The 14,814-nt window shown below is 45.8% G+C and overlaps 1 protein-coding gene across 9 annotated transcripts in view; it reads left to right on the forward strand.

The window, feature by feature from the left end:
* Positions 1–14,538, forward strand: part of SIPA1L1 (signal induced proliferation associated 1 like 1) — a 363,533-nt gene extending 348,995 nt beyond the window's left edge. For 5 of the 9 annotated variants that reach the window (XM_082733366.1, XM_082733367.1, XM_082733364.1 and 2 more), the window contains 4 exons: positions 9,292–9,438; positions 10,846–10,960; positions 13,456–13,540; positions 14,137–14,538. In XM_082733366.1, the coding sequence (XP_082589492.1) occupies positions 9,292–9,438; positions 10,846–10,960; positions 13,456–13,540; positions 14,137–14,280 (491 nt within the window). In that variant the 3' untranslated portion in view covers positions 14,281–14,538. Of the gene's footprint in view, positions 1–9,291; positions 9,439–10,845; positions 11,651–11,874; positions 13,377–13,455; positions 13,541–14,136 lie in introns of those variants that run through there. The other 4 variants (XM_082733368.1, XM_082733370.1, XR_014312408.1 and 1 more) reach the window with 2 other exon arrangements.
* Positions 14,539–14,814: the final 276 nt, after the last annotated feature.

Here is a 14,814-nt window from a genome sequence, read left to right on the forward strand (position 1 = left end):
CCCTCTTGGAACTGCTTTTCCTGCATCCCATAAGCTTTGGTATGTTGTATTTTCTTTTTCATTCTTCTGAAAGTATTTCTTGATTTCTCTTGTCATGTCTTCTTTGACCAATTGCTTGTTCAGTAGCAATTAGTAATTATTTAGACTTTTGTCATAGTTATTTAGTAGTATTTAGTTATTTAGTCTTCACACATTTGTGAATTTTCCTGTTTTCTTCATATAATTGATCCCTAGTTCCATAGCATTATTGTGGGGAAAATGTTTGATTTCAGTCATCTAAAAATTTATTAAGACTTGTGACCTAACATATGATCCATCCTGGAGAATGTTCTATGTGTGACTGAAAAGAATGTCTATTCTTTTGTTTTTGGATGGACTATTCAGTATAAGCTGTAAAGTCCTTTTGGTCTAGTGTGTCATTTAAGGTGGATGTTTCTTAATTGACCTGTCTAGATGATCTCTCCATTGATGAAAGTGGGTTATCAGAGTCCCCTACTATCACCATATTGCTGTTTCTCCCTTCAGGTCTGTTAATATTTGCTTCACATACTTAGGTGCTCCAGTGTTGGGTACATAAATATTTACAAACATTATATCCTCTTATTGGATTGTTCCCTTTATCATTATGTAATACCTTTTTATTTGTCTTTTATTATAGTGTTTGTTTTAAAGTGTTTTTCATCTAATACATTACCTTTCTTTGGTTTCCGTTTGCATGGAATATCTTTTTTCAGTTTGTTTATGTCCTTACTTCTCAAGTGACTCTCTTACAGGCAGCATATAGGTGGGTCATGGGTTTTCTTTACTCATTCAGCCACTCTGTGTCTTTTAATTGGAGAATACAGTACATTTACATTTAAAATAATCAATGATAGGCATAAACTTTTGTTTGGTTTTTTTTTTTAATAGTTCCTCTGTATTCTTTTCCTCTCCTGCTCTCTTCCTTCATAGTTTAATAAATTTCTGTTGTGGTAGGCTTAGGTTCCTTTCTGTTTATCCTCTGTGTATCTATCATAGGTTTTTGCTTTGTGGTTACCATGAGGCTTATGTATAACTTAGATTTATAACCATTTATTTTCAGTTCATAATAACTTAAGTTTAAATGCATTCTAAAGTTCCACATTTTTACTCTCCCCCAACATTTTATGTTTTAGATGTCACAATTTACATCTTTTTATCATGTGTATCCCTTAATTAATTACAGTTGACCTTTGAGCAACAAAGGAGTGTGGGATATCAACCATCTATATACTCAAAAATCCATGTATAACTGTTGACATCCCAGAAACATTAACTACTGTAGCCTAATGTTGACTGGAAGGCTTACAATTAACATAAACAGCCATTTCAAATATTTTGTATGGTATAGGTCTAATATACTAGAATCTTACAATAAACTAGAGAAAAGAAAATATTAAAAATCATAAGAGAAGATACATTGATAGTACTGTACTGCATTTACCAATATCATAAATTTACCTTGTCTGTTTGATTAACCATCTGTCAGTACCTATACAATTTTTGTCTTATAGGATTCAAAACACGGTAGATGTTATATGTATTGCTAACACTAGATGTCAAAAGTGAAAAGGAATGCGTACTTATTTATAGGTACAACAGTTTGTGCACAGATGATGAAGCAAGAGCAGTATGATTGCTCTCTGATAGCCTAGCGGAACTGATACACTTCTTCACAGTGGCCTTGTCTGTACACTAATGAATGAAGCCCTATAAAATTTTTATGGCATAAAGTACTACAGTCATATTCGTAGTACAGTTCTAGAAACATTGTTACATTTTTTCCTATGATGATAGGCTGATACAAGAGCAAGAGACATAATTTACAGTAATGTAATTCCTTGAAAGTAAAATTTTAAAACAGTAGAAAAACTAAGGCATTATTAATTGTGTATTAAACATCAGGCACACGTGCCTATGTAAGGACAGGTCATCCACTTCCATACAAGACTTACACTCAGTGTTCTACATGATGAGTATTTTGGTGATGGTGATATTGGCAGAAAAGCATCTTGTACAATTACTGCTATATGGTTAGATTTTTACACAAAATGTTTACATATACAACAGATCAGTTTATTAACTGTATGGCCTGATGATTAGTTATTATTCATTAAGTGGAAGTGGATTATCATAATGGTCTTCCCCCCTGTCTTCACGTTGAGTAGGCTGAGGAGAGGGAGGATGAGGGGTTGGCCATGCTGTCTCAGGGGTGGCCGAGTTGGAAGGAGAGGTCGGAGAGGCAACACACTCAGTGTAATTCTTTGGAAATACATTGTAATTTCTGTTTTGCTTTTTCATCTCTCTAAATATGTTTCTATACAGTACCGATCCTTCCACTGTGAGCATTAGTTCAGAACCCACATCCTATAACGGTTCATGTCATAAAAGGAGTCAAAAGCAGTCTTAGAGAATCAGAACTCTTCTGCCAGATTGTCCAGTGTCAGTTTGTTTTCTGGCACTTCTTCTCTGTCTTGTTCTTCCTCATCTGGCACTGGTTTGGAAGCACTCATCTCCATCCAGTGGCCTTCTGTCAACTCCTCTGGTGTGTTGTCTGTTACCTCTTGGACTTCTCCAGGATCTGCATCTTAAAACCCTTCACCTCCCTAGTCTTTTTGCCAAATCCACAGCCTCTTTCATGATTTTCTTGATTGGTTCTATTGTAAATCCTATGAAGTTATATACAACACCTGGACAGTTTTCTCCAGCAGGAATCCATTATTTCAGGCTTGATGGTTTTCACAGCTTTTTCTATAATCTTGGTGGCATCTTTGATGGTACAGACCTTCCAGAATTTCATGATGTTCTATCACAATTCCCTTCCATAGTGGTGTTGACAGTCCTTTTCACAGACTGCTGTGTGTAGGGAGGCCTAGGTGACTCTGTCACATAAGCATTTGCCTTCAGCTCAGGTCATGATCCCAGATTCCTGGGACCAAATCCTGGATCAGGCTCCTTGCCCAGTGGGGAGTCTGCTTCTGCCTGCTGCTCCCCCTGCTTGTGCACCACTCTCTGACAAATCTTTTTAAGAAGAAGAATATTGTGTGTAATCATCCTTAAAGGTTCTGATGACCCCTTCCTTGATCTGGGGGCTGAATTGGAGATGTCGTGTTTGGGGGCAAGTAGACCACTTCAACACCAACTCATGGGGTTCTAGGTGTTGAGGGCATTGTCCAATATCTAAAGTACATTAGAAGGCAATCTCTTGCTGGCAAGGTACTTCCTGACTTCGGGGACAAAGCAGCAATGGAACCAATCCAGAAAAAGGGTCTTCACTTTCCAGGCCTTCTTGTACAACCAAAAAGTCTGACAGCTGGTATTGTTTCAAGACTCGGGGGTTGGTAGGTTTATAGAAGAGGGCAGCTCTGATCCTAAACTAAACTGCATTTGCACAGAACAGTAGTCTGTCCCTTTCTGCCTTAAATCCTGCTGCTCACGTCTCTTCATATGGATTAAATAATAAATGCCTTTTGTGACATTTAATTCTAGAATAGGGCACTTTTGTCTGCATTAAAAACCTGTTCAGGCAGATATCCTTTCTCCTCAGTGATTTTCTTAATGGTGTCTGGGAACTCATCTGCTGCCTCTTGGTTGGCAGAAGCTGCTTCTCCTGTTATCTTGACATTTTTAAAACCAAATCTCTTTCTAAAATTATCAAACCATTCTTTGTTGGCATTAAATTCTGTAGCTTTCGATCTTTCACCTTCCGTTTCCTTTGAGTCGTCATATAATGACTTTGCTTTTTCTTGGATCATATTAGAGTCTGCAGGAATGCCTTTCTTATTAGCCGTCCTACACCCCCCCTGAAAGCTGCATTTTCAATAGGAGATAAAAGGGTATTTGACAAAAAGTACCACATTTTTGTGCCTTGTGGCACTGCTCTGGTGACAGTTTCATGAATTTCCTCTTCTTTTTTTCACAGTGGTCCTGATGCTAGATTCATTTACCTTGAAATGGCAGGCAACCACAGCTGCAGACCTCAATCTGGGATACACGTCAAGCAGTTCAACGTTTTTGTGTTATTTCATGTCTTTTCTGCTTTTTGGGAACACTTCCAGCATCGCTAGTAGCACTTTGGATGGGTCCCCTGGCATTATGCAGGGTTTATGGTGTTGCACTTTTTATATGAAAAGTACGTGAGAACGGAGGCCAGTTTTTGCTGTGATACCCAGTTCACTGGAGAGAGGAACTGCTCATGCAGAGATGATCAGCCTCACATGCATTTTAAGTAGCTACTTTGAACACCAGGCCTCACTGCAGTAGCAACAGGAGGTGGCTCCAGAATTATTATAATAGTCCACAGTATGTGCCATAGTGAATTTTGTGCAATTATGATGTAATACTGCATCATTGTACACATTTCTCTCAACTGTGAGTGGTGCCCTGTACAGTATGTCTGTGTTTTGGAAAGTTTTAACTTTTTATAATAGATTTATATATGTATTTGGCATTCAAGATATTCTCTTTATAGATATATTTCTAAGCTGTGTAGTTTGCAAATTTTTGAAATTGTTGCAGATCTTCAAAAATTTTTCTGAAATATTTGTAGAAAAAAATCCACACAGAAGTGGACCCATGCACTTCAAATCTGTGTTGCTCAGAAGCCAACTGTAAAATAATTATTTTTATTATATTTGTCTTCTTTCTTACTAGCCTTGTAATTAATTTACTACTGCCTGCACTATATGCTTACCTTTTCCAGTAAGATTGATATTTTATATTTCCTTTTTACTAATTAGCACACCTTCTTTTCAGCTTAAAGACATCCCTTTGACATTTCCAGTAAAGCCATTCTAGTTGTGTTGGACTCTTAGATTTTTTTTTTTTTTCTTAAAGATTCATTTATTTTAGAGTAAGAGAGAGCACAAACAGGGGGAGAGGCAGAGAGAGGTGACAAGCAGACTCCCAGCTGAGTGGGGAGTCCTGAGTGGGGAGATCTGAGCTGAAATCAAGAGTTGGATGCTTAGCTAACCAAGCCACCCAGGCACCCCCTCCTTCAACTTTGTTTGTCTGGAAAACTTTATCTCACTTTCAATTCTGAAGGACCACCTTGTTGGGTAGAGGATTCTTGGTTGGCAGTTTCTTTTTCTTTCAGCCACTCCCTTCTGGCTTGGAAAGTTCCTGTTGAAAAGTCTTGTGGGGGTTCATTTGTACCTACCAACTTGTTTTTCTCTTGCTGTGTTTAAGATGTTCTTGTCTAACTTTGGAGACTTTAATTATAATGGGCCTTGGAGTGAGTCTTTTTATATTCATCTTGTCTGGAACTCTGGTCTTCCGGATCCATAGGTTAGGGACGTTTTCTCTCTCCTCTTCGGGGACCGCTCTAATGCAAATGTTGGTTCGCTTAATATTGTCTTATAGGTCTCTTGAGCTGTTTCACTCCTTTTCATTCTTTTTTTCTTTTTGCTGCTCTGAGTGGATGAGCTTCATTGCCTTATCTTTGAATTCACTGATCCTTTCTTCTGCTTCATCTAATCTGCTGTTGAACCCCTCTAGTATATTTTTTTAGTTCAGTTATTGTATTCTTTGGCTCTGTGACTTCTACTTGATATTTCCTTATGTTCTCTTTTTGTCGAAGCTCTCACTATGTTCACTCTTCTCCCAAGTTCAGTGAGCATCTTTATGTCCACTACCTTGAACTCTTCAGGCAGATTACTTATCTTCCTTAAATTAAGGATTTTTTTTTTCCATGGTTTTATTTTGTTTTGTTCATTACCTACTTCTCTGTCTCCTCATTTTGCTGGGCTCCTTGTGTCAGTCTCTGTGTTAGATAAGACAGCCGCCTCTCCCAGTCTTGAAGGAGTAGCCTCGTTTGGGAGATTAACCTCATCCTTCAACTCAGACCTAGCTCTTTCTGGTCTCTCAAACCTTTGTGATGGTCCAAACAGCCTGTTTCATTTTTAATAGACCCTAGTAGTTGGGGGTCTGCCAAGACCAGTGTCCTAAGGGGAAGATCTCAGTCAGCACCTAGATTTGTAGGTGATTAAAAGCCAGATCCTGGGCACCTGGGTGGCTCAGTGGGTTAAAGCCTCTGCCTTCGGCTCGGGTCATGATCCCAGGGTCCTGGGATCGAGTCCCGCGTCGGGCTCCCTGCTCAGCGAGGAGCCTGCTTCCTCCTCTCTCTCTCTGCCTGCCTCTCTGCCTACTTGTGATCTCTGTCTGTCCAATAAATAAATAAAAATCTTTAAAAAAAAAAAAAGCCAGACCCTCTGGCAGCAGCTCTTAAAGTATGAAAATATACAGTCTTATTGGACGATAACTATAAGCCCCACTGGCCATCAGAGCCTGGTGATTTCAGAGTGTCTCCTAGGTGGCATTCCTAAAAACTGGGGTACTAAGTGAGTGTATAAGTTCCTTTCTGAGAGATAACAGTGAGCCTGAGGAAGGCAGAGGGCAGGCACAAGGATAGCAGGCACCGGCTGTGGCCTCTGTGCCCCACGAGCACTGCCATGTGCCAGACCTGATGCCTGCCCTAGGCCAAAGCTATGGAATAAGCAGAAAGACAGGAGCTTGTTTCGGTCTGCGTTCTGTGCAGTGCCCTACAAGTGGTAGGCTGTCAAGAACTGTCCCTTCAATTGTTCCATGGGACCCAGGATTGCAGGTCCCCCCATGGCTCCCAGAGCCAGGCAATCAAGGGGCATCCCTTAGGTGGCAGCCCTAATAAGTACTCACTGTTATCTCTCAGAAAGGAACTTATACATCCATCCTCTCCGAGCATGCTTGCTAAAAACAGATTTCCAGACCTTACCCAAAGCCTGCTGAAATTTAATACAAAGGTGTAGTTTGGAGATTATATTCTTACCAAACATCCCATCTGCTATTGTGATTGGGCACATTTGGCTAAAATTACATTATTTTTTGGAGACTTGTATCCATTGGACCCCTCCAGCCACCATAAGAGCCCAGACTTGCCATTGCTCTGTCTTCACTAGACTCTGAGGGTATTACCTGTGGTGTCAGCCAGTTGTTGGTTGACTCATTCATTCAGTGAACAGCCAAGTATTTGTCTAGGGAAAGACGTATTGATGCCAGGTACCTCCATGTTCTTGCCTTTAGTTTATAAATGCCTTCTCTGTGACTGCTTTCTTTTATGAAAGTCCATATTCTGAGACTGTGGTTTACATTTGTTCTTTTTCTTTCTCCTCTGTCCGCCTCCATTCCGAAGTTCTGCACCCACCCTCCCCTACTGTGACCTAGCTCAGCAGACTCCGGCTATGAAACCTGGGGTCCTGCTTGTTCATTAGATATGCTGTACCCGGTCTCCCATCTGGCCTTTCTCCTTCCGGGTGTTCTGCGTCCATTCAGACCCGTGTTACTTTTCCTTTCTGCTGCTTCTCTGGAGCAATATTTTCTTTGAATCTCCTGCTTGCCTCATTTGCTCTCTCCCTACATCCCACAAGCTCTCAACCCACACTTGTGCGTGTCCCTCTACACTTCTGTCCTGCTCACTGCTCCCCTTCACCCCGATGGTAGGCATCCCTTGGGGAGCATGCCAGCTTCCCCCTGCTCCCTCTCCCCCATCTGATGACAGCTGGAATCTGGCTTCTCTTTTCTTCACAAGATCACCCTCCAAAGTTGACACATGAAATGACTGCTTTTTACCATCTAGACTCTAGAAAAAACTTCCTGGTAGTGACCAAATAGGCCCTAACCTTTTCTCCCCCTTGGGTCTCTACATTGGGCCCACTCCCCCCTGAGTTCCATTGCTCCTGCAGCAATAAACCCTTTGTGAAGGCATGTCTGCATGTGTCCCGTCAGAGCAGACCCGGTCTTCTAGAGGTTTTCGTTCTAAGAGAGCAACCTGGAAATCGCACATGCAGACACTATCCAGCCGCGGAAGGCAGGGAACAGGCTGCCCTCTGTGAGCTTCTTGCTTTCCTGAAAGTCAGGCAGCACGGTGACCCATCTCCTAGACGGAGCAGCCCTTGTTGGGCCGATGCCTCAGCCCTGGCCTTTTCAGCGACTGTCACTGGGCAGTGGGGAGGAGTGGCTTCTTTTGTACATATGGAAATGTGGGTGCCAGAGATAAAAGGGGAGAAGGGTTGTGAGTGACACGCAGAATTGTCTGTTCCACCTACTTCCCCTTGGTGGGAGCGTGTTTAAATAGATCAGAGCATTTAATATCTGGCAGTATTTGTTGATTTCCATTTACTCATCATTTTGCTAATTTAAGCACATTAATAACTAGCAGCTGTACTTCAGAGCAGTTCTTTTTGTCATTTGAAAGGGAAAACAAGCACTAAATATACTTTGGTTTACCAGGCTATCATCACTGGGGAAACTTTTTAACTCCTTGTAAACAGGTGTTTCTGGAGTCACTCAGCAATTTTAACTGAGATTTGAGCTTGCGGTGGCATGGATTTTTACTGTTACAGTCCCGGTGTCCCTTCTCCAGAGGTCGCACACTCTGCCCTTGCTTCTGCCCCAGCCTCTGCCCTGCTGAGAGCACCTGTGTGTCGTGCACTCTGTTACCTGCCTCCATGAACTTGAGCGGTAGCAGCTTGCGCTTGGACAGCGGGGGGCTCCCTGCACCCACTCTTCCGTGCCCCAGGCTGAGCAAAGGCTCATCGTCACGATGACTTCATGTTTGTGTTTTTAAAATTGTTACCTTAAGGAAGCTCAGGCTACTGGACTGCTGTGATCCAAAACCGATCCCAAGAGTTGCTGCTTCTGTCCTTGGGAAGGAGAGCATGCCCACACCAATCCTAAAATCACCTGCCTGTAGTAACTGCATTCGGGTAATCGAGCACTCTCGTGCAATCCGATTTGCTCCCCACATCAGCCTGCAGACACATCAGCTGTGGAAACCAGCGGGCCAGTCCCCGAGGACAGGGAGTCCACAGGCAGGTGGTCAGGCCCCAGGGCCGAGTCCAGTATTCTGCCCCAGAACAGGGATCAACAAGCTTCTCCGGTCTGGCTTTTGAAACAGGCCTTGTTGTCCTCGTCTGAATCCTTGACTCTGGGGATAAAACAAAAACAGGAGGACGTGTCTCCCCACTCCCCGTAGACAGACAGCCCCTATGGAAGCAGACATGCTGTCTCAGGGCAAAATTAACTTTTCTGGGCCTCACACTACTAGAGCTGAGACAGTGAGAGACGATTAGGCAATGAGGTAAGACTGGAAGAAGCCAGTTCCTAGTTCACGGCTGCTTTAGAAGAGCCCCTGACCATCTGCAGGACGAGAAACGGGTCCTAGGTCACACTGCCTGGGTAAGGTCTCGAGCGGTTCTCCAGCAGGCGTGAGAAGGATCTCATCTCTCTTCTCGGTCACAGGAGAGTTCTCGGCCTCAGACAGCTCCCTCACGGACGTCCAGGAGACCCGAAGGCCTCCCATGCCCGACCCTGGCCTGATGCCCCTGCCCGACGCGGCTGCCGATTTAGATTGGTCCAACCTGGTGGATGCGGCCAAGGCCTACGAGGGTGAGTCCGCCGACCATCCGGACAGGACACGCAGGGCTACAAGGCCATGCTGAGTTTTGGGGGGTGTGAGGCTCTGGTTAGTCTGTCCACTCTGCTGTTTTGCACACACAGACCACACGGGAGGGGCACGCTTCCAGCTGGGGCACTCGCTGTATGATTTCATCTGATGTAGCCTGACATTTCCTCTACGCAGGATTTTGTAGCATGGCTGTCTCCCCTCCCCACACGTGGGAAGGGCAGGGAGTGGGGGAATCCCAGCTGTCACTTGGCTGAAAAGAACACCTGTCCAGAGAGTGTCTTTGACCACGTGGCAAGTTCGTCATTGCGAAGTGCACCATTGGATCTGTTAGGGATGCTTGTCCCACTTGGCCCTGTCCCAGCCTTGACAGATGTTGGGTATTCCCTTTGCGTTTCCCATTCACCTCTCCTGACTCTGGCAGCATGTTCTCAGTCCACGCTGCCCTGTGCCAACCCGCTGTCTGTGCGCTTCTCGGACGCAAGCCCTCCCACGGGCGCTGGTGTGCCAGCACAGAAGGAACGCGGAGTGTCAAGCTGTCCGTGTATGTGGACGTGAGGTTGGCAGATGCCCTTTTTGAACTGACTGACTCCACTCTGTGGTCATCATTCCAGATTCTTCAGTGCTAAAATGTTCTTTAGAAAACAAAGACAACAGATGAGTGGTTTAGGGTTAGGGGTTTTTTGTTTTGTTGTTTGTTGGGGGGGGGTGGCTTATGTTTGAAGAATTGAAAGTAGCTAGTGCATCAAGCTGTAATTTTCAGAACTTGCTGAGGTGACAGTGAAGTAGGCCACAGGCGGCCCCGTGCTGGCCGCTGGCAGTTCCCCAGTACTGACATGACTGTAAATTTCAATTTATTGGTTACTCTCCCTTCTAGGAGATGGTAATAGTTTTGTGTTTTTAATGAGAGGTTTTGAAAATTTTACGGTGTTTTCTTGGCTCAAGTTTTAGGTTGGGTATATTTTAAAACACGTACGGTTGGACTTTGGCTAAAACCCACCAAGGTAGCCAGGAATCTTGGCTAGTGGAAAACCTACTTCTAGAAGTGCGTTTTATATCATCACTGAGTGGAAAAAGCCCTGGTCTGGAAATCTGGCACAATGCCTGTTTCCAGGGAAACATGTCATAGAATGCTACTTGATGAGTAAGAAAAAGAAGACTACAAATGGATTCACAGCCCGGGTTTTCAGAAGGGATCTTCTACCGCTCCTGTCCTATAGCTGAAACAGTGGTTTTCTCCTCCAGGGTCAGCAGAGAAGCCTCCTGATGTATCCCCATATGGGGATTAGATGTGACCGTCAGTGTAGGCTAGTTGTTGACCTTTGACAGACCCGGCCTGGAACGTGGCTCCGAAATACTGATCGTCTCCTCCTCTCCTTCTCTCCCTCCAGTCCAAAGAGCCTCCTTCTTTGCTGCTACTGACGAAGGCCACCGGCCCTTGAGTGCTGCATCCAACAGTGACCAGCTCGAGGAGCAGGCTCTGGCCCAGATGAAGTCCTACAGCAGGTGAGTCACCCTGTAGCGAGGTCGGCACTCTGCACCGTGTGTCCCCAGCTGTCGTGACAGCAGGTGGGGGAAGAGGTGGAGGCCGCAGGCATTCGCTGATTGGAGCTCACCACCACAAGGCCAGACTCTTCACATCTTAGAACGCTCTGTAACTACAGCTGTACACATAATGAAACTGTTCTTGATGACTTAGTCTTAATCATGAATATTTATAATTCACGAGGCCTTAATACACGTATGCTCTCAGGACTGATCACCTTAGGTGAGGAAAAGTATGTACCTGGCATCCTTGAGCCTGGTTTTGGAGTGCCTCCCCCAGTTGGTCGTACTTGGTCAGTTGGTGCCCCCATCTTAGCGGCTCCCCCCGTGCCGGGTCAGATCGACATTAGATCCGGGTCACCAGGAGAGGGAAGATTCGAGAGGACTCGAAAGGCAAGTGCAAACTGAGACCCAGATGGTTTCCTGAGTAGTTAAGAGCAGGGATTTTGACTTTTGCTGAACTGTACTGAGGTGGATCCCACTGTCTGATTTCAAGTGGTGAGGCCGCTGGGGAGTTGCGTGCTCGGACTCTGTGGGAAAGCATCTGACAGGCCGCCGTGGTACACGCCGTGGCTGCTCCCTGATGCAGGAGGGGGTCAGCGGCTTGAAATCGCTCCTTTTAAAACCTTTTGAGGATGGTTAAGAATCCAGGTATCGGGCGCCTGGGTGGCTCAGTGGGTTAAGCCGCTGCCTTCGGCTCAGGTCATGATCTCGGGGTCCTGGGATCGAGTCCCGCATCGGGCTCTCTGCTCAGCAGGGAGCCTGCTTCCCTCTCTCTCTCTCTCTCTGCCTGCCTCTCCATCTAGTTGTGATTTCTCTCTGTCAATAAAATAAATAAAATCTTAAAAAAAAAAAAAAAAAAAAAAAGAATCCAGGTATCTAGGAGACAGGCGACAACAGGGAAAGTGAGGTTAGCACAGGTTGCTCAAATAGCCGTGGACTGTTGCTAAAGACTTCGCTGATCGAGTGTATAAGGAAATGCTCTGCACTGGGAAAGCGGAAGAGTCGGGGTGGCTTGTCTGGGGTGTAAGGGACAGGTGCTGCATTCGCTCTGATCACTGAGGCATCTTGGGACCGAGAATGGCAGTTAGTTTGGCTGTTGAGAACTTTAAAAAGAAAAAACAAAATAGAGCATCAAGGGCACAGTGAACCCAGAATGTACCTTAGGGTGGGCCCTCCGAGCAGGAGAAGTCTGAGTGAACAAGTCTGTCTTCCTGCGGAAGGATTATCGAGCAGTGAGTTCTTCAGTCTTCGCAGAACCCGAAGAGGGTGGTGGTGCCGGGCACGTGTGTTCAGTGAACAGATGGAGTTGTGTTTCTAAAAATCAGAGCCTCTGCAGGCACGTAATTCACTCTGAAAACCTTCAGAACGTAATTCACTCTGAAAACCTTCAGAAGTCAAGACAGGCTGCTACGCGTTTTCCTGGGGCGCCCCCTCTTAGGGGTTTGGAGCTTCTTATCGTTTCATTTATTTACAGCCTTGAGACACTCGTGCCACTGTGAATTTGGCCTTTGGCGCTTGTAGATCTAGAACCAGCAGAAGACAGCAACACAGCTCCAGTACATATTGCCTTTGAGTCCAGGACTCGAAAACCTCGGTCTATCTGTGTCTTTTCTTTTGGCCTCTGGGGAGAGGCAGCTGCACATTCTCCTAGCGGAAGGCTTTAGCTTGTGGGTTGTGGACTCTGAGGTGGTGGATCCGGCTCGAGCTCACTCAGACCTGACTTCAGGTCACAGGAGCTGGACGAAGAACGGCTGACGAGGGCCGTCTGCCCAGCCAGTCGGGTGGCCTTGTCATCCACTCGCTCCCTGGGGGTTTTTTGGTATTCCATAAGCGTGGCATTACCAGCACTTCTGTTAATTGGGAGAAAGAAACTGGCGGGCCTAGTTTGCTATTATGATCTACAAAGGAGACATTAAGGTTGGACGGATGAGCTTTTGAAACATTCTTATTTTTTAAAATACTGTAAAGGATATTTAGACAAGCTTTCGAGACAGGAGCATGATAAGTTAGCTGCACGTGGATGAGTAACCACGGACTGTTTTCTGGGGACAGAGACCTACCTTCTCCTGGTTGCCCCAAGGTAGGGCTGACCTCGGCCCTTCTGCCCCCAGAGGAGTGGCTCTCTCTTTCCTTCAGCCACACTGCACAGCTGTGCGGTGGAAACACAGACATTTGTACCTTCCAGAAAGTACCGCTCCTGTTGCCAAACAGACCATTTTCACTTACTGTCCTGTTTTCTTTTGTCGTGACAGTGGACGCTACTGATGGGCCGCCATTCACCCTTGCATTACCTTTTGTCAAAAATGACCATTTTCTTTTTTTAAAGTGAAAATGCACATTGGGTCACTGTACTGAGAAATTTGACATTAAAAAACCGTTTTACAGAGACAGCAGCCTCATTAACAACTGCCCAGCAAACCCGGCCAGCACTGTCTTTTGTTTCTCATCCCCAGCAGTAAAGATTCCTCCCCCACTCTGGCTTCTAAAGTGGACCAGCTGGAAGGTATGCTGAAGATGCTCCGGGAAGATCTGAAGAAGGTAAACACACACTCTCAAAGCAGAGCCCGCTCAGTGCCACCTGCCCTTGAACAAATCCCTATTAGTGGAAGAACACGTGGGTATTGTCTGTTTTCTCGGGACACACGGTCCACGAGCTTCTTGGCGCTCGGTTCCCACCAGCACACCCCGTGCAAGCAGGCCTTCGTTGTCACGTGTGCAGAAAAGTTGTTGACCCCGGCCAGCCCCGCGGAGCCCTCTCTCGGCCTCCCCACCCCCCGTCTAATGGGTCGGTAGCCCAGACCCACCCATCTTCACTGTCAGTCGGGCTCTCACACCAAGAACATGGAATGTAGTTTGACTGTATTAAGAGCCTAAAACCAAACAACAGTCCAGAATTTAAGACCGCCCTCGCAGAAGACATTAAGGTACACGGTAATGTCTTCACGTTCCAAAATAAACCGTAGTGAGCCCCCAGGGGACCTGATCCCTGGCTTTAAGTATCGGGATCCCCAGGGCCAGGCCGGGGATACAGTGTTAGGATGAAGAACAGAAGTGGGTGAAGGGGACACGCGGGTCCCCGGCCACCCCTCCAGCCGCTGGGTCCCAGCCCTCTCCTCCTCTGCCCTGCCTCCCAGGAAAAGGAAGACAAAGCCCACCTGCAGGCGGAAGTCCAGCACCTCCGGGAGGACAACCTGAGGCTGCAGGAGGAGTCCCAGAACGCCTCGGACAAGCTGAAGAAGTTCACGGAATGGGTCTTCAACACCATAGACATGAGCTAGGGCAGGCTGCGGGGGGCCGGCCCGGGCTGGGGGAGGGGGCCCGGGAGGAGGGGGCTCTGGTGCGGTTTGGCGCTGCTTCGGCCACGCCGCCGAGAGCCTGCTCAGCCCGCCCGCCCTAGCTTCCTACTCTGGCCCCTTGCGGGGAGCGCACAACACAACAATTGCAGATCAACAATCATTATCTGCCTTTTGTAGAAAAGAAAAACAAAAAAGTAAATAAAAATTTTAAAAAGTAAAATAAAAGTTTAACTGCTAAAATGTGAATGTCTTTATTTTTTTGCACAATATCTTTATCTGTTACGTATTTTAAAAAGCAAGTGGGCCTAGGCCGCCTGGGGCCCGTCTGCCTCTATTTCCATGAGCTCTTACTGATTTCAGGTAACCCAAGCTTTCCCTCGTTATCCTGACCCATGTCATTGCTCCTAGGAAAATAAAGTTTTTGCACATGGTTTCTTGGGGGAGGGGGATTTCCTTACCTTTGTCCTAAAATGCCTGGGGAGGGAGGTGCTTGGAGAAGATGCCTCCCTCCCTTGA

Source organism: Mustela nivalis (genome assembly GCF_964662115.1).
Source record: "Mustela nivalis genome assembly, chromosome: 6".
NCBI classification, from domain to species: Eukaryota; Metazoa; Chordata; class Mammalia; order Carnivora; family Mustelidae; genus Mustela; species Mustela nivalis.